This window comes from Trichoplusia ni, chromosome 23, assembly GCF_003590095.1.
Source record: "Trichoplusia ni isolate ovarian cell line Hi5 chromosome 23, tn1, whole genome shotgun sequence".
NCBI lineage: Eukaryota > Metazoa > Arthropoda > Insecta > Lepidoptera > Noctuidae > Trichoplusia > Trichoplusia ni.
Window position 1 is genome coordinate 4498306 of NC_039500.1, and position 25069 is coordinate 4523374.

Sequence of the window (25069 nt, forward strand, 5' to 3'; positions counted from 1 at the left end):
AAATGGAATTAAACAAATTACGGAAATAATGTTTCTCGGCGGTTTCATCATAATTTCTAAAAACAGCAGATTATTTTGTAAAGATCAATGCCACTACGTTTGTAAGTTTTTTGAAGACAAACATGTATTAATTTCATAGCGAGTGTATACTACCGGTCTTTTTTCAAATATTCCATATTTGATTTGGGATTTGGAAATGTGTCGATAATTTCCTTTTCAATAGAAGTGCAACACTATAAAGACATAATGCGCCAAGGTCGTTGAATAGCCAATCGGAATTTGATGTAACTTCAGTGTGCTTAGCTAGGAAAATGTGCGCGAGATTTAAAAAAAAGTCGCAATCACTTTACGCTACGTCTAGGTTCTAAAATTAATGAAACGGTAAAACATTTGACTTAAGAAAATTTTAGTAGTTATTTGAATAATTAAAAAGCAACTTCTGAATATGAATTCCTTCTGAATATTTGCAGAAAGTATAAAATAAGTACATATATTGTATCATAGTTAAAAACTGCGAAAACTTAATTTTTAGTTTTATTGCAAATATAAGAATTTTTAGTCAACCACTTTCAGTAAATTTTTAAACATGGCGCCTTATAATAGACTTAGCAAAATAGCTCTTAACTAGGTCAAGGACCAAGGTAAGTGTTTCTATCTCGCTCCTGCAACCAGATCATGACAATTTTAGGTCATGTAGGAATGAGAAACTTTTAGACATTTTACGCTAACCTACTTAGGTGGAACCTTTTCTGATATTAAATACCATAATACTCATATTAAAACGGATGTAAAATTAAATAAGGTTTTGTAATAAAAAATAATGTAAAATAAAAAGACAAGAGAAGTATTTAACCGCAAGATGATAAGATTTTTTTAAATTGCAAATCCCTACTCTTATATCATTTTTACCGCATTGATCCTAGCTAGGTAGCGCAATGCGGGAACATCTAACGCCATCTACTAACTAAAACTTGAACTACATATTGCTGTTGTTAAACTGGTTGTTTTATTGATGGAGATGAAAATAGTGGTAAGCTACGGATTAAAGTTTGATGTGTTATGGATCTCGCTGTTGATGCGTATTTATTCGAAACTGTAGGTATTATGAGCCAAAAATCGGCAGAGGTATTTAGAAGCAGGGCCACTGTCAGTTGTAATATGGTTAAATATTCACCTTCGTATTGAAACTTTCAAAGGTGAATATGAACATGAACATTTGAAACAGTTAATAAATACCCATTCCACAAATTCCTCATGAAAAGAGAAAGTTCAATATAAATGATAAACATAACAATTAACTTATCACATATTAACAAATTGCTATAATTAACAGTAAAATTAATTAACAGCAGTTAACAACTTGATCTGCCTTGTCGAAAACAACAATATAAAACAATAATAAGTGTAAAGAGAACAATAATAGTTTATTTGTACAATAACAAATTATCATATGGTTTTATTGCTATCTACTTATTGATATATTAGGTAAAAAGGGTTTTTTTTTAATATAACAATGTACATATCTACTACTGCTACCTAGACGTTACCGCAGCGGGTCTATCCAAGCCCTTTGGACCATGAGGGTTTTTATACATTGCTTACGAATTCCGATGACGGTTGGCTTTGGGACTGACCTAAGCAATTGTCGGACGACAAGAATGGGTAGGTAAACGTGTGCCATAGATTGGTAGGTATTTGTAAGTATGCATATTCTTTATGAGAATACAACATAATATCGCATAAACTATTTTTTTAACTATAGGTAGGTGTTATAACAAAATATTCGACCAGTTTCGGGGACGGGGTCCAATCAGACGCTGGTTAGGGCTAGTGGTGGTCTTATATGTTTTCCAATTTGAACAAAGGTAGGTTTCGTTTCTATGCACTACCTATGCCCTTATTATATATCTACTAACATTGCCCGGGTAGTGTTAAATAAAGCTAAAACTTTAACTTAGAGTAGAAGATAATAAAAACACAAAGACGTAAAAACACTGTAATCTATAAAGTATGTAAAAATGTTAAGTCGACAGCCCCCCTAAAACATTAGAATACCATTAGGGGGGCAAGTCATGGTGATTTCGCAACGCTACGCCCACGGCGCGGCGGCACCGATTTGAGTGGATAGGTGCGTGACAGCCAAGTTTTAATTAACTCACGAATACCGACATATTTTGTGGCGATTTGGAAGAATTTCACGAATCGTACAATTTGTAGTAATTGTTCCGTGCTGCGGCTTTTTAGTTCAATGGAAACGTAAGTTTTATGTGATATACTATACGTAACCGAACTATTAGAGATGTGGAAACTTTTCTGATAGTTGGTATTGGTCAATGTCGTTCAATATCCGATTTTCAAAAGCATTTTCTGATTCTTTCCATTATTTTCAGAGCAAAATCGCAAACTATTTCAGATGACTAGGTTAGAAGCTGTAACTTACCAATTGGTATCATCTATTCCTATTTCCTCCGCACACCATTCTGATCCTTGTGACCTCAGTTCAGGGGTGTCTGGAATAAAATCAAAGAGCGAAATTCACCTAATTTGAGGCGATCAAATAGATCGCGATCGCGAAAGGCGGTCATGAGCTTTATCAGTTTTATGTCTACTGAAATAAGTTATTTTTACCAAGGTATTTTAGAAATACCTAGTAACTTATTCATGAATATTAATTCAACGAGATATACACAATTCGTCTTGACAGTTTTAATTGCTCGATCGATCTACTTTTAAATTGAAATCAAATAATTAATTTTAATTGTATGTTTTTGCTGTCACAAAACGCACTCGGCATCACCGGGCTCTTGAACGTTGCGTCAGCTTGCTATTCTACCAATTTAGTTTAAATTTTGTAACAATGTGAATGAAATAATATATGTAATTCAATATCAATTTATCAATATCCTTTCGGTATTTCGCCCACTTCGCACTAGCTATAACATTTACAGAGCAAGTTTGATTATCAATTATTTAAATGGTACGATACAAGTGAACAATAGCGTCCGTAGTACAGCAGGTCACGTGACGTCCTCATTCCTCGGCGGCAGAGGAGGCTAGAGTTGCAGTTGATTATACCCTTTATGGAGCTGTCACGTGGGCAAGATACGTGCTTTAATAATAGACTGTCAGTTGTCAAACTCTTTGATAGCTATTTCATTTTTGCACATTGCACGGATAGCCGAGTGGTTGAGGACACCACGCCACAACCAATGAGTGCCACGTATCGCGGGTTCGGTACCCATGTAGGACAAGCGTTTCTGTAATCCACGAATGCTTGTTCTGTGCCTGAGTGCCTAGGAGTCGTTTTTTAAAAAAGACGAAAAATTGTTTTCCTCTCAAAAAAAAATTGATTTGACGACCTCCGTGGTCGAGTGGCGTACGCACCGGTTTCAAGGTGTCGCTAGCTCTGAGGTCCCGGGTTCGATCCCCGGTCGGGTCAATGTAAAAATTCACATTTCTACATTGCCTCGGGTCTGGGTGTTTGTGGTACCTTCGTTGTATCTGAATTCCATAACACAAGTGCTTGAGCAACTTACTTTGGGTTCAGAACAATTGTATGTGATGTTGTCCGCATTTATTTATTTATTTCTCTTGCTTGCAGCGGATGGAAGTGGAATATACTCAACATTTTCACTATTTCTTATTTTTTGTTCCGGGTTCCAAGACAGTTAGTTGTTATCTGTAGGACCTAGTAAAGGCGTTTCGGCGTGACTTACAAGGGTTACTCTATGAGGGCCATGGGTGTTCCAGTCCCAAATACAAAATACCGGACGTGGGTTTCTGTAGAGATAGGATTAAGAAACAACTGTTACTTATCGTCCATCTTACCTGTTAGTATTTGTTTTTATCGCGGCACTAAAATACATTACAACTGTCAAGCTATGACGGTTCTGATGATGCTGTCTGATGATGTACGGACGCACAGATACACGGACAGACAGCGATATTGGCATTTTAATGATTTTATTTACACTTATTCTTAATTCTCAGTTAAAAGCCAGACATGTACGTCTGTATGTGTGTCTGTCCGCGCCTTAAGTCAGAAGGGTTTTTATTGAGGCAACATCTTCGGTACATTTTCTGTTTCCTATGTATGTTGAATAATATAGAAGAACTCACAATTCGGGTTCAATAATAACGACTTTTCATATAAAACTAGGCTTTAATATTGCATTGAATTAGTACAAAATACACGCTCATTGCATCCGTCACAGCTCAGCTGTCGCCGTATTTAATAAACAATATAAATAATAACATTTCAACACTTCACAAAGGAAATAACATCTAGGAGTACAAAGAAAAACTATTTGGGATGTTTTATTCAAACCTGCTTACAAAAATCTCTCGTACAAATGATTTTATACCTTGGAACTTCACCATAAAGTCCAATGTTCTAATATCACTAGACATTTCTGTCAGACATTTATGAACTTTCGATCCATAGGTTTAAAGTCTATTACACAACGACTATACATGATGAGTTGTTTAAAATGGTCTTATTATGGAAAAGTAGTCACTTGGCTTGATGTAAACTAAAAGAAGTTTAATTGCTAACGACATAAGATTCATTGTCTATATGACATTTTAATTTATTAGGAACCTTCCAATTACACCTATAAATTGAAATAGAAGGTACAAAATTCATAAGTTTGTCGTTTCCATTAAGATTATAAACAAAAAATAAAGTTTTGATGTTATTTAAAATCCTTTTTATTTATATATACATTTATTTTAGACTAGATGTCAACAGATGGCGTTACTGAGCTTTACATATCCGAACTAAGTTATATAAATGCGTACACACTGCAGTAACAAATTAAATAGCGTTTATACAATTTTACTGGGCTTAAATTATTTTGGTAGCTGGATTAAATAAACATCTTAATTAATAACCAACAATCAAACATATACATTTTAAATAATAATGAGAATAAGTTTAGAAGATAGTTGGGAAGTAAGTCCAGGCCTGGCCCAGGGAATTATAAGTTTGTCAGGCGAGAGATAAGCTGGTTAACACAATATGTTCTAACTAACACAATACTTTAGCGTATTGATTTTTGATAAAATATAACATAATATTGAATTAAGTTCTAATTAAGTAACTAAGTGATAATTTGAAAGCTGAAGCAAAAAGTATTCATATAAAATACTCAGAATGATCTATCGTTTCGTTTGGGGCGCATGACGGATGCGGGCCGAACGTGTGATGTGGTACCAATTAACCGATCGTCCTTACAAAATCTCAAAATATTTTTCATTTCCACCGATTAAAAAATGCAATGAACGTTTCGTAGAACAGTTTATATGTACAGAGTGTGGCGGGCCAGCAGGCGGACTGTCGGCGGGCACTAGGGCGCGGCGGGCGCGGCGGGCGGCGGCACCAGGTGGTACGTGAGCCAGCACGACAGCAGCGGCTGCGTCACGGCCACGAACAGCAGGAAGTACACGCGCCGCTTGGTGCCGCCCGCGCCCCCCGCGCCCCCGCCGCGCGCCCCCGCGCCCCCCGCCCCCCCCGCGTACGGACTCACCTCCGGCGCCGGCGCGCCCGACAGCAGCTGCAGGCGGAGCGTCTTCACCTGAGCATCACACAAAAATACATCTATTACATTATGAAACACTGTTGAATATTAACTTTCACTACATGAGTAGTCACATTATATACTGACAATTTATTTAATTCCCACATCGGTCAAACACATTGGGTTATTCAAAAAAGCGGGGCATGCCATTTGAATGTCAATCAACAACTGACATTCAAATGGCATGCCCAACTAAAATTAACTGGAAAACGAAAATTAACAAGTAAATTTCTAATTAATTATAAAAAAACGCCCTTACCAGGAAGTACGACAAGGCGCAGCTGGTATAGACGAGGCTGCAGTAGTAGCCGGTGGTCCCGAGCAGCAGGCCGGCCAGCAGGCTGGCTATCATGACGGTGTACTTGTACCCGGAGTAGGCCAGCAGGTCCAGCGTGCGCAGGTGCGTGCTCGTGTTGGTCACGTACAGCGTCACCAGGTACATCATCATCTCGAACACGATGTAGGCTAGAGCTGAGGACGCTTGGATGCCGATCTGTTCCGGCGAGAAGCGCTGCTGGAGACCTAGCAAGAGATATGTATCATAATGTTATAAAGTTTCAGACACTCCGTCGAACTAATATCCGGATAAGAGAACCCACCACCTAGTAACTAAAGAGTGACCTAAAATCTCAGTAAAAAGTTGCACCTCGGAAAATCTTCATAATATTATAAATTATCTTTATTTCCACTAATATTTATCCTCACATCAAAACTATTATTTTCTTATTGGAATAGTGTTGGTTATCACCTAGCATGAAGCCAGCCAGCAGCACGTAGGTGACGTAGCCCATGGAGGGTATGTAGAGGTCGGGCGCGTTGATGTCGTAGCGCGGCTGCACCGGCGAGTCCTGGTCGTACTTCACCATCCAGTCCTGGGGACATTCACTATTAATATACAATTACACTTCGTTTTTACAATTATGCCATTATTTACATGATTACTAAAAAAGATGAAACTACTTTTTTTTTGTTTAAGAAACATGTTCTTGTTCCACTTTTCATAGTGCACCTTGCTATCATCTCTATAAAATATACTTAATGTTACTAACTGAGAGTAATCCCAAACCTTATGTGTATATGGGAACAAGATGAGCAGCAGTTTCTTGAGCACGTATCGCGAGTCCACCGCGAAGTAGTACCGCAGGCGCGACACGGGCACGTACTTGTTGATCTCGCGCTGCACCACCTCCCGGCCCTGCGCCGCCAGCTGGTTGCCGTACTGCAGGGCCATGTCCTGTATACCACACACATACCTATTATACTAAGCTATACACAAGTAGGAGAGGAGCTTTTAACCTTATGTTGGGGCTTCCAGTCTAACCAGATTCAGCCAGTGTTTTTGATTTTAAGTGTCTTTTGTCCAAAAGTGCAAAAAATATGTAAAACAGCAATAAAGATTACCAAATCAAATATAACAGTGAAAAAAACCAGCTATTTAATTTAGATTTTTAAGATTTACAATTTCACCTTCTCTTTTTTAGGATAGAATATCTGGAAACAAATAAAGCTTAATAATTATAGTAGTTGTATATAAATATAATAATTACCTGTACAATGGGCTGATGTAGCATGGAACCTATGTGTGCTGTGTTTACCATTGGAGACTGAGGGTACCCTCCCATGTAACCAAAATCTAAAAACAAAACATTTAAAAAATTTTATGCTGATTACATTTTCATAACTTTTTAGTGAAGCAATTTTAAGAATACATAATTTAATCAAAAAGTGAACTTTGACCTGTGATATCTCAGTGATTTCATAGGATGTAATATTGTATGTAACTTCATAAAGTTACAGCAAATTTTTATATAAAATTACACACGCATCTGACATAGACGTCTTCTTGATAGTAGTCCATATTTGTTATTAATTGAATTAAATGAAATAGCCTACAAAATCAGGGAGGGAGGCACTTGATTTAATAGTGCAAACTTACTGCCGACTGGTGTGGGAGTGCTGAAGTCTTGGCCCGCATCTAATTGTATCCCTTCATGGTATGGTGGTGGGGGTCCAGCAGGCGGGTATCCTGGATGGTAGGCCGGTGCAGGACTGAATGCTGGACTAGGCGACGGCGCCCCCATAGCTGCGACATCACTCACACGCTTTGCTTTGCGTATGCCACCAGCTTGACCCACTAAAATTAATTGGCACAGCTTAGAACACCTATTTTGTCATTTATTTTAGATCTTAGAATGATAGTTAAGGTCTACAACAGTGGTCATTCTGCACCATACCTTGAGTTATAGTTTGAACTGTCATTGTTTTCACTTACAAACCAATCCACATCCATGTTTTGATTGCATTTTAAAGTGCAAACTTCTAAACAGTATTTATAACGAATGATAATGAATGTAAATAAAGTTTGATATATTTACCTAGAAAGGAACTTATTTGAATATAATGAAGTATTATTTGTGCAAATCCATGGATACAGCTTGAACAAGTCGGTAACAGGTGACCATGATGTTAATATGAAAATAATCTCTTACCATTTCTAGAAGCGTTAAAGTTCATTATGTTATATTCTTATTAGTCTAATGGGAGGGCAATGACATAGTAAATTGTACAATTAACACGATTTATTTCTGATTCTACTGATTGAAACACATCACCAACGTCCGATCTGTCGCAATTTGACACTTCATTGTGACATTTAAAGTTTTCATCTTATTCGATTCTTATCATTGAACATATTGGTATTTATTTTGTTCAGAGCTATTTAATACGAAAGAAAACCTAAGTTAAGTACCAACTTATCAATTTAAGCAAGTTAATATTTTTTGTCTTTTAATTAGGTTTATTAAATTTAACCATAATAAAGATTTCAATATTTTTTTTAATATGCTGTGCGTGAAACGAATTTTTGAAACGTTTTCACGCATGTATTATGATAAAGCGTATTTACAAAATAAATAAAGTAATTACTGGATTATACCTCAAAATAGGTAAGAGAAACTGAAACCAAAATTTAAATTAAAGTTCATTTTATAGTTATCTTTTGAAATAGCAAAATCGTCGCAATGTAATTTAGTTTTCTGTGATTTCCTTGACATTGTCAGACTCAGATGTCATCTGCCTTGTGACGATTTGCCGACATCTGTGAAGGACTCGAACTCGAGTGACAGCAATTTATTTATCGCTTTTGTTATTGTTCAGTGTTTTGTTCAATATTGGCCTTTGAAAATACGTCGTAGATATATTTCCATATTAATTTCGGCCGTTGCTGTTATATTTCGAAGCATGGCGTTAACGAATGTGCTGCTATTGAGCCAAATAGCAGGCTATGTAATTGGACTAATATTATCACTATGTATCATAACACCGATGAGCATGCACCTAAATGAATTCAAGTAAGATGTTCCAGAACATTTTTTTTTGTTTTTCATCTTCATTACACGTAATATTCCACAATTTTAATATTGTTTTCATATAATTGAAGTTATTCTCTCTATGTATATGAAAAATCCAATGTTCAAGTTACATGCTTTGCCCTCAATGAACAGTTTCCGTGGGTCGGTTGCTATTAATACCCATTCAAAGGGCTAATATTGGATATGTATTCTTATGCTCTATTTGTTGTTTTAACATGTCTGATGTAAATATACCAATTTAACCACAGACTTGCAATAAAGCAAATAGCATACTCAAAAATCTTAATGATTTATAGGGATCTTGCAAAAGGATTCTATACTTCACTGCTAGTTGTTAGAATGGAGCTGTATTTATTATGACAGACTGATAATTTACTATGATGAAAATAATTTATCTTCAGTATTTTAATGTCTTTAATTAGAACTAAAATATCAAAAGTTTCATCGGATCACAGTTTTTTTTTGTAGCACCTGTAAAGAGATTGCTCCTAAAATAAACATGAGTATTGCTGTTGAAATTAGCCTGTAGTTCCTGACAAAGATAAAAGAGGAAGCAATATATACTATGCTGAATTAAAAAATTGGTGACGAATAAATGTTAACCTGATTAAATATTGTAACTTGATAACAGTTAAATTCAATATATCCTGTTTTTGTATGTTACTGCAATTGATATGAATATTTAGTTTTGTAGTCATGTATGACTAATTAAATACTAATGTCTGCTTCAATGTATATAGGAACAATGATTAAATTAAAATTTAAAAAATAATTAGGTACCTACATTATTATTTTCTTATGTGATTTTACCTTGAGAAAAGAAGGTTTAGAATATATTGCTAAAATTTTTTTTTTTTTTTTTTTTTTTATCATGGGACAACTCACACACGGTTATCTGATCCCAAGCTAAGCAGAGCTTGTGTTATGGTAACCAGACAACTGATAAACTTACTTATATATTTCTAAATACATACATATTATAGATAAATTACACCCAGACACCAGAACAAATGATCATGCTCATCACACAACATTTGTCCTGGGCGGGAATCGAACCCACGACCTCCGGTATAGCAGTCAGGGTCACTAACCACTAGACCAACATGAATATCTATTGAGGAATGCAGAATTTTCTTTGAAACTGAAAACCAGAATTTTCTTTGTTTATCAGTATATCATCATCACCATCAAAATTGTGGATAAACTTGATTAAATTTTCTTGCTATAGATCAAGTTCAAAGCCTTTATTCATTCACAGGATTTGCCTAGCTGTTTTAAGTATGTATCATGCAATTTCTTGACTTAAACGGTTTTTGTCATCAGTGACCACTGCCTGCTGTTCTCTCGTGGCCGGTGGCAGGAGGATGGCCAGCTGCTGGTGTCGTGGGCCCCACGCACCTACTGCGACTATGTCCTCGTGATTGGAGTACTCATGTTCATAGTCTGCTGTGTGCAGATCTACAGGTATGTAACAGATACAAGTGTTACTTGACAATCCTTTTAGATTTCAGAAATAAAATGGTTTTATTTTGTACCAAGTGCAAAAATTATCAAAATTAAAAAAGGGTGATTAATTGAAGTGGAATTTATTTAATTCGAAAATATCGGAAATTCGGCCTAACATAAATTCGTAGCATATTTGAAATTCGTAGTAGACTTCACATTCGTAGGAGTTCTGTAGCTCGTGACTAATGGAACTTTCGTAATAAATACAAGATGCTTAGCAAAAGGGGTCCTGCATAGTCAATGGGCCTTAGTAGTAATATGGTTCTTCGCAAACGGGAAATCCAGAGTATACCAAGAGAATACGTACATTTTTGACATTAACTGTGAGTGCGAAAAGTTTACAACGGAAGATAAGCTATAAGGAAAACAGTGATGTTTATTGTGTAATAGCGATTCATCCTGGGGTTTGACACAATTTATTAATAGGTACTTTTAATTATGTCCATTAGATAAGGCATACGGATCATAATTACAACATTTCATATGGACTTTTTTTAACGAACTTACATATAGGATGTACCTACACGGTAGACACTTGGTAACATGCTCCCTTTTTGCGCACATAGGCTCGATGTTCAGTAGTTCAAAAACAATTGTTTTCAGCTAACCAGTTAGGCACTTCGTAACGGGACTCACTATAATCTCACTTGTCTATTAGTTCGTTTTAGTTATCCCATGGAACTAAATATAGTGTAATATGAGGGTTGCCTGTTGTAAAAGAGTGAAACCGTCTTGCTTCCACAACTGGATAAACCCGAAAAGCCTAATTATGATTATAAGTATAATAACCCAGATTTTTGTTATTCGCAGGCTATCGATGTTCATGTACAAGGGTCTGGACAGCTCGTTCCTGTCCGCCTTCATGGAGGCGGTGGGCTGCATGCTGCTGTGCGGGCTGGCCGTGTCCGCCGCCGTCATGGTGACACTCGGCTTCATGACCTGGTGCCAGAACATCGTGGAGCGGTTCCCCAGGTAACACAACACTGGTGTTCTCACGCTTCTAATATCAGCTGACTGAAGTGTTTAAAAGAAACTTGCGTTGTCGATGTTTTTTATAAATATAGTGCATTACTTACAGTTGCGAGAACGCGGCCGGGTTGAACATTGATAAGCAAGATAACATCTCTACAAATGGTTTCTACATAGAGATTGGCACTGCACAGGTACCCCTTATACTAGTTTCTAGTACTTAATATGTTACCTATCATTCTAAGCCGTATTCTTATAAATACACGCGTCTAAATTTTCTACAATCCATAGTACTATCCATAACTTCTTGTATATTTTTTATACGTCTAAGCGGACGTCTAAACTCCTGACAATTTCTGCACCTCCAGAGTTTTCAATAAATATATATTTAATAATTTCCCCTTAGTTCGCAGTGTGGGCGGCGTTCGCGACGTGGGTGGGGCTGGCGGTGTTCTCGACGCTGAAGGTGTGCCGCTACCACCAGCTGGAGAACATCCAGGTGTCCATGTACCGCGAGCGGCAGCGCCTCGTCAACGACAGCGGCTCGCCCGCCGCGCCCGGCCGCTCCTCGCCGCCCGCCGACCTCATGTAGGAACACGGGGGTCCGATACTACACGAGTAAATACTACAGGTATCTTATACCATATGTATACAAGTCTCGATCACATCGTTTGATCAAAAGGCGATGCTCTCTCCTAATTTCACCATTATAAGTGATTAATTTCCATATTTATTGGCTGATTAACATAGTTTTGAAGGTCACGTAATGTTTTCTTTTCTGGGATTGATATTTAAAATGGCCTTCCCAAGTGTGGTCTGGTAAAATTAAGGGTATAAATAAACGCCTTTTGCATTGCCATCCAAGCAGAAACAGAACTATATGAAGCATTGTAGATAAATAATGCTTCAAGTTGAGATGAGGCTTGTAAATTATAGTTATTTATTATTAAAACGAAACGTTTTTGAACTGAGGGTAACATTGCGTTATGAAAGACTGGAATTAGTCGTTATGGGAAGGAAAGCAGCATGCCTCTCATTTGTTGAATTATTATTGAAAAGGGTTACATTTCAGTACACATGCTCATTGGTTACAAGGAAATTACAAATGTTTTGTAATACAATTCATGTCAATAATATTCGAGCACAAAATTATGAATAGTATTGAACACGAATTTATCTACTTTGAAATATTTGAGATTTATGCAATAAATAAATTGGAGTCACAAATGAAAGGTTAATAGATGTTCTAAAGTTTGGACTTGGATGAACATGTATTGTTGAGATTTCAGTTTTGATAAATAAATAACCAGTGACGAGAAAACTATTGTACTAATATATTATTACCTAGTTGATCAAAGTTATAATGATCAATCAGTGATTTTGTGATCTAATAAATATATTTTAGGCTGTATATTAAATAAATTGTTATTGTTTTAAAGAGAAATTAGATTTTGTTTGTCTCTGATCAACTCTATTTCTCTTTGAGATTGAAAGGGCGACCTGTCGACAATTTACATTCCATTAACTGGTACAAGTGATTGAATCTCTCCAATTTATTGGAATGACGATTCAATCAACACAATTTTAAGTCTCCTTTATGTTTTATTCTAATGTAAAATTGTCTAGACACTACGAATAAATAAATATACGGCCGCAGAAGAGTAATATCATCATATCAATTAATGTATTATAATTATTTTATGCAATACAAATGTTATATTTAATATTGAATCTAATTTATAGTTGATTAAATATTTTAATGTGATAATAAACTTAGATTTCGATTGTTTGTACAAACTAGAGCTTTTAATGTTTCTTTTATAGCAATGTACTAAAATTTTAATTTTAAATTAAAGTTGTTTAGGTTCTGCTTTGATATTTGCACTGTTGAATATGCAAATAAATAAAAGTCGCACTCTGATTTGTTAAATATTACAAACATAATTAAGTTACCTGTAAAAAAATTTGTTCTTATTTTGTTATTTAATACAGTCGTAGGTAAAGTAATTCAGCCAAATACACTTGAAGTTGTTTTAGAAATTTTCTGTATTTTTACACATAACTGTATTCATGTAACTTATTGTTGATTGTAACATAGCTTTATATTTACTTGTAAGATACGATTGCATTCATTAAATAAATCGGAATATATTCGTTTTGTTTTAGTAAAACCTATAATGCTGAAACACTTACAACTATCAAAGGTGAAAAGGAAACACAAAGCTGTTTTTTTGAACATAAGTTTAATTCAAAAAATGTTTTACTTTTTGTCATTTTTAACTTATTGTCTCCGGTAGGGTCCGAAGATAGACGGGCAATCCCGATAAATACGCGTGGGACAACCGTTTTACTATACTAACTATGAAATAGAAGGTTAATAATTATAATCAGTCTTCATCGTAACTAGTGCTTCTTCTTAATGTGCACCTTGAGGTACCGCAGCTGCGCGAAGCGGCGGCCGCACGTGTCGCAGGCGTGGTCCCCGCGCGCGTGCGTGGCGGCGTGGCGCAGCAGGTCGGCGCGCACGCTGAAGGCGCGCGGGCAGCGCGCGCAGGCGTGCGGCCGCGTGCCCGCGTGGCGCGCCGCGTGCCGCCGCAGCGCCGCGCGCCAGCGGAACGCGCGCCCGCACGCCGCGCACGCCCACGCCTTGTGCGCGCCGTGCGTCTGCGCGTGGATGTACAGGCTGGCGTTGGAGCGGAAGCGCTTGTCGCACAGCGCGCAGGCGTAGCGGCTGTCGGCCGAGTGCAGCGCGGCGTGCTGCGCGAGGCCCGCGCGCGTGGCGAAGCGCCGCCCGCACGCCGCGCACGCGTGCTCGCGGCTGCGCGCGTGCACGTACTTCATGTGGTAGAAGTAGCTGGACGACGCGCGGTACTCCTTGCCGCAGATGGGGCACTTGCGGAGCTTCTGGTGCGGCTTTGTCTTGGAGGCCTTCGCATCTGCTGCACTGGCGTCGTTCCCGTCATGCCCGTCCTCAGCCTGATCGCTGGTCTCGTTCTCATTCGCTACGGTACTGTGCGAGGCCTGGCTGGCACTCTCGTCCCCCGGCGAGGGCGGCGCCTCCTCCTCCGCCGGCTGGCTGTCCTGCGTGTCCTCAATGGCTTCGAACACTGACTCGGGCAGTGGACCGAAGCCATACTCCGTATCACTGTGGTCTGAGAACTCATTTGTTTGATTTTCCTTATTATAGTCCAAGTCTTGTGCAGGAGTCTCCCTCTCAGTTTTTGAGGGTGGAGTACTTTCACTAGCGTTTTGTTTATGTTTATTATCAGTCTCCTCCTTCCGCTTCTTGGTCCTCTTCCGCCGCGGAGTCTCCTGCGGCTCGGGCTTGTCGCGGGCCGCGTAGACCGCGGCGTGTTGCGCTATGTGCACGAGGAAGTCCTTCCGGTCGATGTATCCGCTGCACTCCTCGCAGTGGAACAGCAGGTCCGCGTGCTCCACCACCAGGTGCTTGCGGTACTCGGCGGGCTCGGGCCTCGCGCCGCAGAAGGGGCAGGCGCGGGCGGGACGGTACTGCGGCGGGGGGGCGGGGGGCCTGCAAACAAACAACCACCGTGGATAACCAGATACAAACAATTCTGAAATAATTGTGTTTAGATTATTTTATACCTTTGTAGGAGTTTGCACCCGAGGGTGTTAAGTATAACAGATGTTGAGATCTAATGGCGATGTGACGATACAGAATTGTGGTATAAAATGCAATTGTCTCTCGCGTGTCGGTGTGCCAGGTAGGTCATGAGTAAATCGGTATTCCACAATCTTGGTTTGTTGCTAAGGTGTCAACCGATGATTCCTTGTTTACGGACAAGATAACTCGAACTTGTGCGAGCTTCTCATTTGCGAATTCTAGCATTTTCCTTAAAAACTGTGAGGCATTATCATTTTCCAAGTTTAGTCGGCTGATGAGCTTTGGAAACTTTTTACCTCTGATTTGTCATCGGCTTCGAGCAAGTATTGTTTGACTTTTTTGTCATATTTCCTTGTTGCGAGTCAGTTGTAAAGTATATAAGACAAATGTTGTAAGTCGACCGTCTGCCCGTCTTCTATCACGGATTCCTGTCGAATGAATCAAGCTCGGGGAATTTCCCTTCAATAAGGTAAAAGCCGCGACTGCATGAATACTGTGCTCACGTCTTAATTCATCTCTGTCTGGATCTTAGCTTGTTGTTCTTCAGATATAGGTCAAGTGGGGGTTTGCATCAAAGGGAAGTGTTAAGTGAAACAGCGGTTGAGATCTAATGGCGATTTATTTGCTGAGCAGCTGATATTTATACCGGTGTTGGACAATGATAACAAATCATGCGACATCTCTCTTTATTCGCCGCTTCTCGTCCATGCCTCAGTCGCGCGCTGGTTGTGCAGCGTGCAATTAATGTGACGGCTGCCACGGTCCGCCGTGTGTAAACGTGCGATGCTCATGAGTCCCATAGCTTTAATTGAGTATTTTCGTTTTTTTCGGGATATTAAAGAGAAATTGAATTGTTTCATCAGTCGGTCGTGGTCCCTTCGTAGTCCCCGGCGGGCGGCGGGTCTTGGCAGGCGGCGCGGCGCTTGCGATGCGCGACGAGCTGCGCGCGCAGGCGGAAGGCGCGGCCGCAGCGGCACGCGTGCGCGCGCGCGCCCTCGTGCACGGCGCGGTGCGCGCGCAGCTCGGCGGCGCGGCGGAAGGCGGCGCCGCACTGCGCGCAGCCCAGCGCGGGGGCCGCGTGCCGCCGCGCGTGCATGCGCAGCGCCGCGCCCGACTTGGAGGCGGCGCCGCACTCGTGGCACACGAACTCGCGCCGCTCCGAGTGCGAGCGCTCGTGCTCGCGCAGGTGCGCGCGCCGCGAGAAGGCCTTGCGGCACGTGCTGCACGCGTGCGGCCGCAGCTGCGCGTGCAGCGCGCGCGCGTGCCGCGCCAGGTTGCCGCTGTCGGCGAAGGCCAGGCCGCACGCGTGGCAGCTGTAGCGCCGCTCGCCGCGGTGCGCACGCGCATGCCGCCGCCAGCCGCTCGCGCGCACGCTCTTGTTGCAAACGCCGCACAGTGCGTATTTCTTCCCGTCCGCGCCCACGCTCAACTCTGGCTTCTCCAGTTCCTCAGTGACTCTCGTCAGCCCTCGGCTGGCGCCCTGTTCGACTTTCACTTCCGGCAATACAAGTCTGGAAAGGGAAAGGACGGGATCAGGAATGATAATAATGACATAGAGTGTTAATGAGCGATCACCCTGCAGGTACATTCAGTAGTGGGCGCCGTGGTTGTAGCCGAGCAGCTGCGGGTGCTGCGGGGGCGGGGGCGGGGGCGGGGGCGGCTCGTGGTCGTGCGTGCGGCGCGCGTGGTGGCGCAGCGCGCGGCGCTGGCGGAAGGCGGCGGGGCAGAGCGCGCAGGCGTGCGGCTTGGCGTCCGAGTGCAGCAGGCTGTGGCTGCTGAGCTCGTGGCGCTGGCGGAAGGCCTTGCCGCAGCTGGCGCAGGCGTGCGGCCGCTCGCCCGTGTGCTTCAGCCGGTGCCGCGCCAGCCCCGAGCGCAGCCGGAACTTGGCGCCGCACTCCGCGCACTGGAACGGGAACTGCTCGCTGTGCGTCTTCAGGTGCACGTGCAGGGACCCGCTCTGGGTGAACCTCTTGCCGCAGTGAGAGCATACGAATGGCTTCTCACCCGTATGTATTCTTAAATGTTGCTTCAAATTCTGCGAGTTGGCGAAGTTTTTGGGGCAGAGCGTGCAGGAGTACCGGCGCAGGCGCTCGTGCGTCTCGGTGAGGTGTCGCTGCAAGCCGTTGGGCGCGCGGAACTTCTTGCCGCAGACGTGGCACACGCAGGGCCGCTCGCCCGTGTGGATGCGCTTGTGGAACACGTACGTGTGCGCCGAGCTCAGGTTCTTGCCGCAAGTCTTGCACGTGTAGTACATCTTGTCGTTTATCTTGTGCTGCACTTCGCTCAGCTCGAGGCGGGTCTCCTCGTCCAGTCTGTCTCTCCTCATGTTACACTCCGACAGGTCGTCGAACTTGTCCACCTCGTTTTCTTCGACTTCCGACGCGCTCGAATCAGTAAAATCGGGATATTCTTCAGTGCTGTGCTTATCGTTAACAAAATGGTTTCTGAAATTGAGCAGTGCTCTATAGAAGTTGTTGTAAATATGATTTGGTGTGGGCTTTTTGGTGGCGAGTGTGGCGAGCGGTTGTTCGTCCTCGGACAGGTCGGACGCGTACCTCTCTGTACGGTCGTCGGGCTCCAGTTCGTGCGAGTCACAGAGGCTCCTGCAACAAATAATTCCATTTACTTCCTGTGCGTCTTTACGTGGTAGTCCAGGTGGCTTTTCTTTCGAAACTTCTTGGAGCAGAGTCCACAGACATATTTCCTGACATCCAAGTGTATCTCGAGGTGGCGCGCGAGCGTGTTCTTGGCGCGGTAGGCCTTCCCGCAGCGGTCGCACTTGTAGGGCGTGTCGCCCGTGTGCAGCCGGTAGTGCACGTCCCGCGAGGAGCGCGTCGGGAATGCTTCGCCACACTCCGGACATGTGAAGTTGAGGATGCCCTTGTGAACCAGCTTCTTATGATTGTTGAGGGAGCCCTGGTTGCGGTAGGTGCGCTGGCACTTGTCGCAGGGGAAGCAGGCGGCGCCCGCGTGGCCGCGCCGGTGCACCAGCATGTTGTACTTGTTGGAGAAGCTCTTGCCGCACTCCGGGCACGTCGCCGGGATGTACTTCTGGTTGTTGGGGCTCTGTTGCTTCTTACCTTGATTACTCTTCTTTTGTTTGTTGTTCTCGACTGAATTTTCTTTGATTTTGTCATCTTCAGCAGATGTAACCCTGCTGTCTTGCGCCTTCTTGAGCGCCTCGTCAGCGCGGTCGACGTGCGCGGCCTGCAGGTGGCGGGCGAAGCTCCTCTTGTCGGAGTACAGCAAGTCGCAGCACACGACGCCGTCCTCGATGCTGACGTCCACGTGCTGGTTGAGATGGTACACGAGTCGCGTCGGTGACGAGAACACGTCAGCGCAGAACGGACACAGCAGAGTCGGTAGGACCACTCGCGCCTTCTCCTTCTTATCTGAGGATGTTTCTCTGTCCGAGTCCTCCATCAACATTTGTTCGAATGTCACGTAGTTGGTGATGAACGTGTGGACAGCGCCGGCGCCGCGCACGTCCGCGTGGTCGTGCTGTATGTGCCGCGCGAGGCTGAGCACAGTCGCCAGCGCCGGCTTCTCGATACACTTCTGACATACAAACTCCACATCCAAGTCATCTTCGTCCAAATCTTTAAAAAAGTTATTGAGCAGAACATTTTTGACGTTTGTGTAAAACAACCTGAAATAGTAATAAGTTTGACCATTGCTGAGGATAGTAAAGATACATCAATTGAGTAGAGAACTTACTTGTTTTGTGTATCTTCTGTTAAAGTTGGGTTTGCTTTGGTGTCTGTGCACTTTGATCCCTGAAAAAAAAGAAACCGTTTAATGCAATATTACTACAATGATTTTGCCTCACTCCGCGGGTGTTATATCTCATACAGTAATAGCAGGAAAATAGGAAAAGCATCAATTGGATATACTTGACGTAATTTTTCAGCTCATAATACCTGCAGCGGCTGCTGCGCGCGGGCCCGCAGCGCGGCGTCGGCCTGCACGCAGCACTGCACCAGCTCGTGCCACGCCAGCAGCGTGCTCGCGCACTGGTAGCACACCACGCGCGGGAGCACATCGGCTTCGCTTACCTAACAATACAAACCACACATGACACAATAACAAAATAAAATCATATTGTATGTTTTTATCATGATTCATTTTCTAGCTACAAAAACCATGGCTTTTTGACTCAAATATAATTTTTTTAAGATTATTATAGGTACTCAATTCATAGAGGGTTTGTAACTCTCAAGCTCTCACTCTCACCTATACTTTTTCCATCAAACAGTGAATGCACTATTGCTTTGCATATATAAACAAATAGAACATGCAAGCCACACACTCCAAAGCATTGATATTATCATCAGAATACTTAACAAGTATAATTACAATTGTACATAGAACACCAAGACATAGATCATACCTTGATTGGTAAGTGTTTGTGTATTTTCTCGGCCAGGTTGTTCTGCAGTCCCTCCCCGGCAAAAATAGGAATGACAAACTCGGTGACAGTGGCACAAGTGCGGCATACATTGGAGAAATCATCCACATCTATGAATATCAAACAGCCAAAATGTATTTAAATTATCAAATTTGACTACGTCCTGGAACGTAATGGTTGAAAGGAAAGAAGGTAACACATTGAAAAATTTGCAAAACAAAACATAAGGCTTTCACCACATGGACAGTTGGAATAATCACCATTTATTACTTGTTTTTCATAACAGCTAAGCGGATAATTAATAAAACTTGGTCAGTTTGAGCTTGTGTTTACAGTATAACTCTTAAGTTTTACCTGAGATAGCTCTTAACACACTATAATAGTTGTTTAGTAAAAGCCATAACTTGTTATTTTATTAGAATTCATAGTCATTTACAATCGTTCGCTTTCTATTTTAAATCCCATAGTTGTATAATTACAAGAGTTCGTTACCTAAAACATGTAATGTTATTATTATTAAATATGTACAACAACAAAGTACTTGCTTTCAAGGCTGGTGTGTGCGGCTCCCGGTAACTCGCCTCCAACCAGCTTCTCTGTTGATGTTGCTGACGGGCCTGGCCCAGTATTCAATAAAAATATTTGCTCCGTTTCATTATTCATTTTCGCACAATCAGCTAGCGTACTGAGAAACCCAAAAGCTTGCTTTTTTTACTATTGATTGATTACTGACGCTTCGGCCTTCGTTCAGAAATGAAGGACAAACTTGACAACTACATATTTTTAACAGTGTCGTTCCACGCAAGACTTACCTACATTGTAACCAGCTGAACACAAATATAATTTTAAACAGGAAAAATAAATGATACACCTACTAAATAATAATCAATAATTATCTGAAGAATTCGTTTATTGTAAAATCAACATTATTGATGACCAGGTCGTGTAAGCATATTGCGTCCAGCAGCGGCTACTACTAGAGGTGCAACCATCATCGCCTTATTCTTATACGTGTGTATCACTTGCTGAAAACAAAAAGGACACAGTTTTTTTGAGTAAATAATGAACTTTAGCTATAGGGCTTGCTTGGCCTTGGGCAATGCTTACCAATACTAGTTTGATGAGAAAGACTGCGAAGGTCAGGAAGGATATGGTCATTAGCGCGCTTTCGGATGACGGTATGTGGACGTGGCCGCGAGGGGAAGCGTGTGCCGAGCGCGAGTGACGTCGCGTGCCTGCACCGTCCTCGTCAGGCCAAGTTTCGTCGATACGATCCTCTGAGAAATTTTATACGTAAGCAGGTATAGTACACACAGCACAAACAGCACTTTTATAATTTTGAAGGATGAAGGTAACTTTGACTTACCAATAGTAGCCAAAATAGAATCTTTTAGGTCCTGAAGGTAGGACACCTTGCCTCCGAAGCTTTTACGTGAGTTCTTAGATATAGACTCAGCAACAACAGCCATGAATTTTAACACATTTTCTATGCCATTTATTTTATTTTTCTCTGTTTTAGTGTTGTTCGCAACTTTGTGTTTAGCTTCGTCTGGTTTGGATTTATTGTTTTCCGGCCGTTTGTCTGGTTGCTTAGTGTTTTCATGATCAAGCCCCAAAGATTGTTCATAATTTTCTTTGTTCCCTGAAGAAACTTTATTTTCGTACGAGATTTCGGTGGAGGCTGACTCATCAGAGTTTTGAGAACCTTGAGTTGGAGGTGTTACCTTTGTTTCAGTTTCAGGCGCATCGAAACTAAAGTCTTCGACATTCTCCGTGGTGTATAAAAACGTTTTCTCTGTGATGTGTCCTTTTTTTACTTCATTTACATAAATTCTTCGTAAAGTTTCTAAGTTTTCCTTATCTTCAAAATTATTTTCGGTCTTCCGTGGATCATCAGTAAAGTATATTCTCATGTGATTGGTAGACACATTTCCATCACCTCCTTTAACTCTTACGGACTGTGATTTAACAGGGCTCTCATTCAACTGTACTCGCTTCACGTTGCCGATATTGGGAACTCTTTCTATAGTGCCTTTCTGTTTTACCTTCAGTGCCACAGGTGCCTCTGTAGGACGGTGATGATGTCTGCGGTCCGAGGTATCAAAGTCAATATCTTCGCTTTGTAACAGAGTTGTTTCCGTTGTCCGCACAGCATGTCCGTGTTCTACTCGTTTGATATTCGCCACGTTCGATGATCTCGATGGGGTTTTGCTCCAGTTGTATTCGGTGACGCTGTGGTTGTTGTAGTTCCAGGGCTTCGCAGTCTCTTCTGTACTTATTGCTTTGGGAGTGGTGAAGGGGCTATGCGTCCTGATGGGTTTCCTGTAGTGATGCTGGGATATCTCGACCCACTCTGCTACTGCTCGCGTGACGAGGAGTATTGTCAGTAGTCGCATGGCTGCGGCGTGAGGCCGCTGACATGTTTGTCTGAATGTGTCGTGTCGTGTGAGGCTCGGTGTTGCCCCACTGACTACTGTTATGCCAGGGGTGCTCAACCTTGTGCTAACTTACAGCTATAGAACTTTTTGCCTTACTTGAGTGTAGGAAATTGTGTCGTGTGTCGTTAAGCAACTTCAATTGCTATAAATAGGTATTTATTTTAATAGGACCATAGCTGGCATAATTTCAGTGTGGAATCGCTAACACACTGATGTTTACATCAGTATGTTAGCATGACTACAAAAAGATCTATTCTCGCTTTCGGCTTTGTCCATTTTCAACGAATATACCTTTGATCCCAAATCTATATCTATACTAATATATAAAGCTGAAGAGTTTGTTTTAACGCCCTAATTTCAGGATCTACTGATTCGAATTGAAAAATTCTTGTTGTGTTGAATAGACCATTTATCAAGGAAGCTATAGGCTATATAACATCACGCTGCGACTAATAGGTGCGAAGATATATAGAAAATGTGGAAAAAAAGGGGTAACATTCTAACCACGTGGACGGAGTCGCGGGCAACAGCTAGTTACAAATATACCAACTGAAACAGTCCACATTTTTTTGAAAGTTTACATACACCTGGAATAGAAAATCTGTTACAAAAGTGTTAACTTTCTCATTTTTCTAGGATTTACGCATTTTTATAAAAAATGTTGATGATGTTTGTGATAAACGCAGCTATTATCCGCTCCACGCGCGCGCAGGCTGCGGGTGCCGCCGCGCCGCCACTGAGCGTGAAGTTTGTTTACCTCGCTTCGATACAGATTCAAGTTCACAGCATTTAGCCTTAGAAGGTCAGGAACGGGGTAACGAAATAAATGAGGACACATTATATTCAAAACGGCATTTATTATTTAAAATAATTAATAATATTAACACAATTTGTAAATCAATCTCGTCACGATATATCTTATGCTAAAACATCAACAGATCTGGGCAGTGCGCTGTGTTCGCTCCACTGTGCAGGGCGAGGTATTTGGGCGACGGACACTATGTTCTATACATTATAGCATCGACCATCAAAATATAAAATTCCTTCTAAATATTATATTTAATAAACCTCTGCTATTTAGGTGCATATATTCTAGTTAAGGAAATTTCTTTAAATGTTAAATTATTTTATAAGTTATTAGATATAATAACACGAGGTTTTTTCTTTTACTGATCTATTAGTCAGACAGTTGTTAAATGAATTTTATTAAAAGAACCCCAGAAAAGGTTTATACCTAGCCATATTTTTATTATGAGAGAGATGAGAACATTGTCCTCTGACTACACAATAATAAGATACAGGATAGTCGCCAGCTACCTTGCTTATAACAATAATAACTTTAGGGAATTGATGAGGTAAGAATTGGCTCACACGAAAAAGGCCACTTAAGTACTTACGAATTATTCTAATTAAAATTATTTAGCTGCCTTTACAATTATATTATAATAGGTACATCTCTTACACTTATCATCACGATGAATATTAACTGCCGAAATAATGAATAATCTCATATTGTGCTTCAGAATTTTAAACCTTACGGAGATAATTATTAAACCTATAATTATAACCTATTTAGAATTTGATTTTGTTCTGTATTGACACCGGTAGGCGAGCACAGCACACGGCCTCTCTCTCGACACCAACATACATACAATATTATGCTCATCTTATAACTATACACTCGGTCTAGCGCGCGTACACAATGGCCCGAAATATACAGTGTTATGTTTAAAATGGGGGTTTTACTGCAGTACAAAGTACGAAATGGCAAAAAAGCTATCTCATTAATGGCTGAAAAGTGTTTCAGGCTAAAACTAAACCAAAAATATTTACCGGTTTTTAATTTACGTTGTGTAAATTTTTTCTGTAAGTCGTATGAGCCGTTGTGTACATCGCACTAGAGCTCATATAACGACCATATTTCACTTTGACACTTGTTAGGTACTAAAGTTACACATTTTGCCACAGGCGCGTCCAGATGTGATGACGTGGAACACAGATAATAATCTAAGCAGTTTTTGGTAATTTCTTATTCACACCAGCAATAATTCTGGGAATAGATACGTTTAACTTCGTAAAACGTGGGACTATTTTTGGATTTCGTGGTTTCTTATCATTGTCTGCCGTTGACTCAGCAATGAAGTTCTCCACACCACCACACATGGACGTCACATTAACTTAACAGCTGATATATTAATATGTTAAATTACACTACATACTTATAACCATTATAATTTCGGGTTTGGTCCAAAATTTAAAATTTATAACATAATATACAACTGAGTTAGAAAATTATTATAAAATATACAACACGATTGTATTGTGTATTCGTTATTTTTAAATTAGATATAGATATCATTTTTGACTTGGAAACCACACTACCTCATGGGAAGGTAAAAATATGTGTGTTTAAGCTGCTATTTACTGGCTATACGCAGTCATTCCGATTACAGAACTAAACGATTTCAGATTTAGATAACCTTCTCTTCATTAGAAATAACGGATACACAAATTAAAACAAACAATAAAATAATACTAATACAGCAAGCGTTTTGTCCTCGCGTTTACGATCAAACACTAGAGTAACAACACTTGTACTTATAATAAAAGGCCAGAATTGACGCGTGAAATGTATCGTTTAGTGCACAAACTTGTATGTCCTGACTTCCTGAGAACATATTGACGTAAACAGATTTTTATATCTTTACTATAGGGGCTCGACTACCAAATTTTCAAGGACGACTTTTCAATTATGCGAGCGAGAGTAGCACTATACGGCATCTACCTCCCACAACTGCAAGAATCTTAGTTTAAGTGTGACAGTTAGTAGGCCATCCATATCGACTTCACAGAACATACAAGTTTAAACACAATGATTACCATACACTAAATACAAAGATTAACATCATTTACACAGACAACATATACCCTAAACATATATATGTATAATCAATTATAAAATAATAATATTTCACATGAACTAGCTGCGAGTAACATAACGCCGTACAAAGAGATCACAGAAAATGGAAGCTTGTATTGCAAAGTATTGTAAAAGTGTATAAAATAAAAATGTATAAACATCACAGCTTTCGGTATGATATGCGGCCGGGAGGGGGTTATTAAGGATGCTCGGGTATGACTGGAAACATTAACAAAAAGTCTAAACAGTGTAT

At 40.9% G+C, this 25069-nt stretch overlaps 5 protein-coding genes and 1 pseudogene across 5 annotated transcripts; 1 reads left to right on the top strand and 5 right to left on the bottom strand.

Moving 5' to 3' along the window:
• Positions 1–4142: 4142 nt before the first annotated feature.
• Positions 4143–8230, bottom strand: LOC113504829 (protein YIF1A). Its single transcript, XM_026887296.1, has 7 exons — positions 8069–8230; positions 7516–7713; positions 7127–7212; positions 6646–6813; positions 6328–6451; positions 5839–6101; positions 4143–5576 (listed from the first exon to the last, which is right to left on the bottom strand). Exons 1-7 carry the CDS (start codon positions 8091–8093, stop codon positions 5349–5351), a joined length of 1092 nt encoding a protein of 363 aa, XP_026743097.1. The 5' UTR covers positions 8094–8230; the 3' UTR covers positions 4143–5348.
• Positions 8231–8641: 411 nt separating this feature from the next.
• Positions 8642–13578, top strand: LOC113504770 (transmembrane protein 179). The gene is made up of 5 exons (XM_026887204.1): positions 8642–8929; positions 10274–10414; positions 11267–11428; positions 11535–11619; positions 11832–13578. The coding sequence occupies exons 1-5, from the start codon at positions 8820–8822 to the stop codon at positions 12015–12017; spliced, it is 684 nt and encodes a 227-aa protein (XP_026743005.1). The 5' UTR covers positions 8642–8819; the 3' UTR covers positions 12018–13578.
• A 250-nt stretch (positions 13579–13828) lies between these two features.
• Positions 13829–14589, bottom strand: LOC113505008 (oocyte zinc finger protein XlCOF15-like). Its single transcript, XM_026887525.1, has 2 exons — positions 14586–14589; positions 13829–14532 (listed from the first exon to the last, which is right to left on the bottom strand). Exons 1-2 carry the CDS (start codon positions 14587–14589, stop codon positions 13829–13831), a joined length of 708 nt encoding a protein of 235 aa, XP_026743326.1.
• Positions 14590–16101: 1512 nt separating this feature from the next.
• Positions 16102–16654, bottom strand: LOC113505009 (zinc finger protein 324B-like; the record flags this gene model as incomplete). Its single annotated transcript, XM_026887527.1, has 1 exon — positions 16102–16654. A coding segment is annotated over exon 1 (537 nt), but the record flags the coding sequence as incomplete, so codon positions are not given.
• LOC113504772 lies at positions 16625–20215 on the bottom strand (annotated as a pseudogene).
• Positions 20216–20320: 105 nt separating this feature from the next.
• On the bottom strand, positions 20321–22311 carry LOC113504771. Its single transcript, XM_026887205.1, has 2 exons — positions 20825–22311; positions 20321–20735 (listed from the first exon to the last, which is right to left on the bottom strand). Exons 1-2 carry the CDS (start codon positions 21852–21854, stop codon positions 20464–20466), a joined length of 1302 nt encoding a protein of 433 aa, XP_026743006.1. The 5' UTR covers positions 21855–22311; the 3' UTR covers positions 20321–20463.
• Between the last annotated feature and the right edge of the window lie 2758 nt (positions 22312–25069).

Coding starts and splice junctions, on each gene's coding strand:
- LOC113504771 (XM_026887205.1), bottom strand. CDS start 21,854: ATGCGACTACTGACAATACTCCTCGTCACGCGAGCAGTAGCAGAGTGG. Junction 20,736..20,824: donor TTCTATTTTGGCTACTATTG/GTAAGTCAAAGT, acceptor AAAATTTCTCAG/AGGATCGTATCGACGAAACT.
- LOC113504829 (XM_026887296.1), bottom strand. CDS start 8,093: ATGAACTTTAACGCTTCTAGAAATG. Junction 6,452..6,645: donor TGTTCCCATATACACATAAG/GTTTGGGATTAC, acceptor GAATGTCCCCAG/GACTGGATGGTGAAGTACGA. Junction 5,577..5,838: donor GCGCCTTGTCGTACTTCCTG/GTAAGGGCGTTT, acceptor TGTGATGCTCAG/GTGAAGACGCTCCGCCTGCA.
- LOC113504770 (XM_026887204.1), top strand. CDS start 8,820: ATGGCGTTAACGAATGTGCTGCTATTGAGCCAAATAGCAGGCTATGTA. Junction 8,930..10,273: donor ATGCACCTAAATGAATTCAA/GTAAGATGTTCC, acceptor TTTTGTCATCAG/TGACCACTGCCTGCTGTTCT. Junction 11,429..11,534: donor ATCGTGGAGCGGTTCCCCAG/GTAACACAACAC, acceptor CATTACTTACAG/TTGCGAGAACGCGGCCGGGT.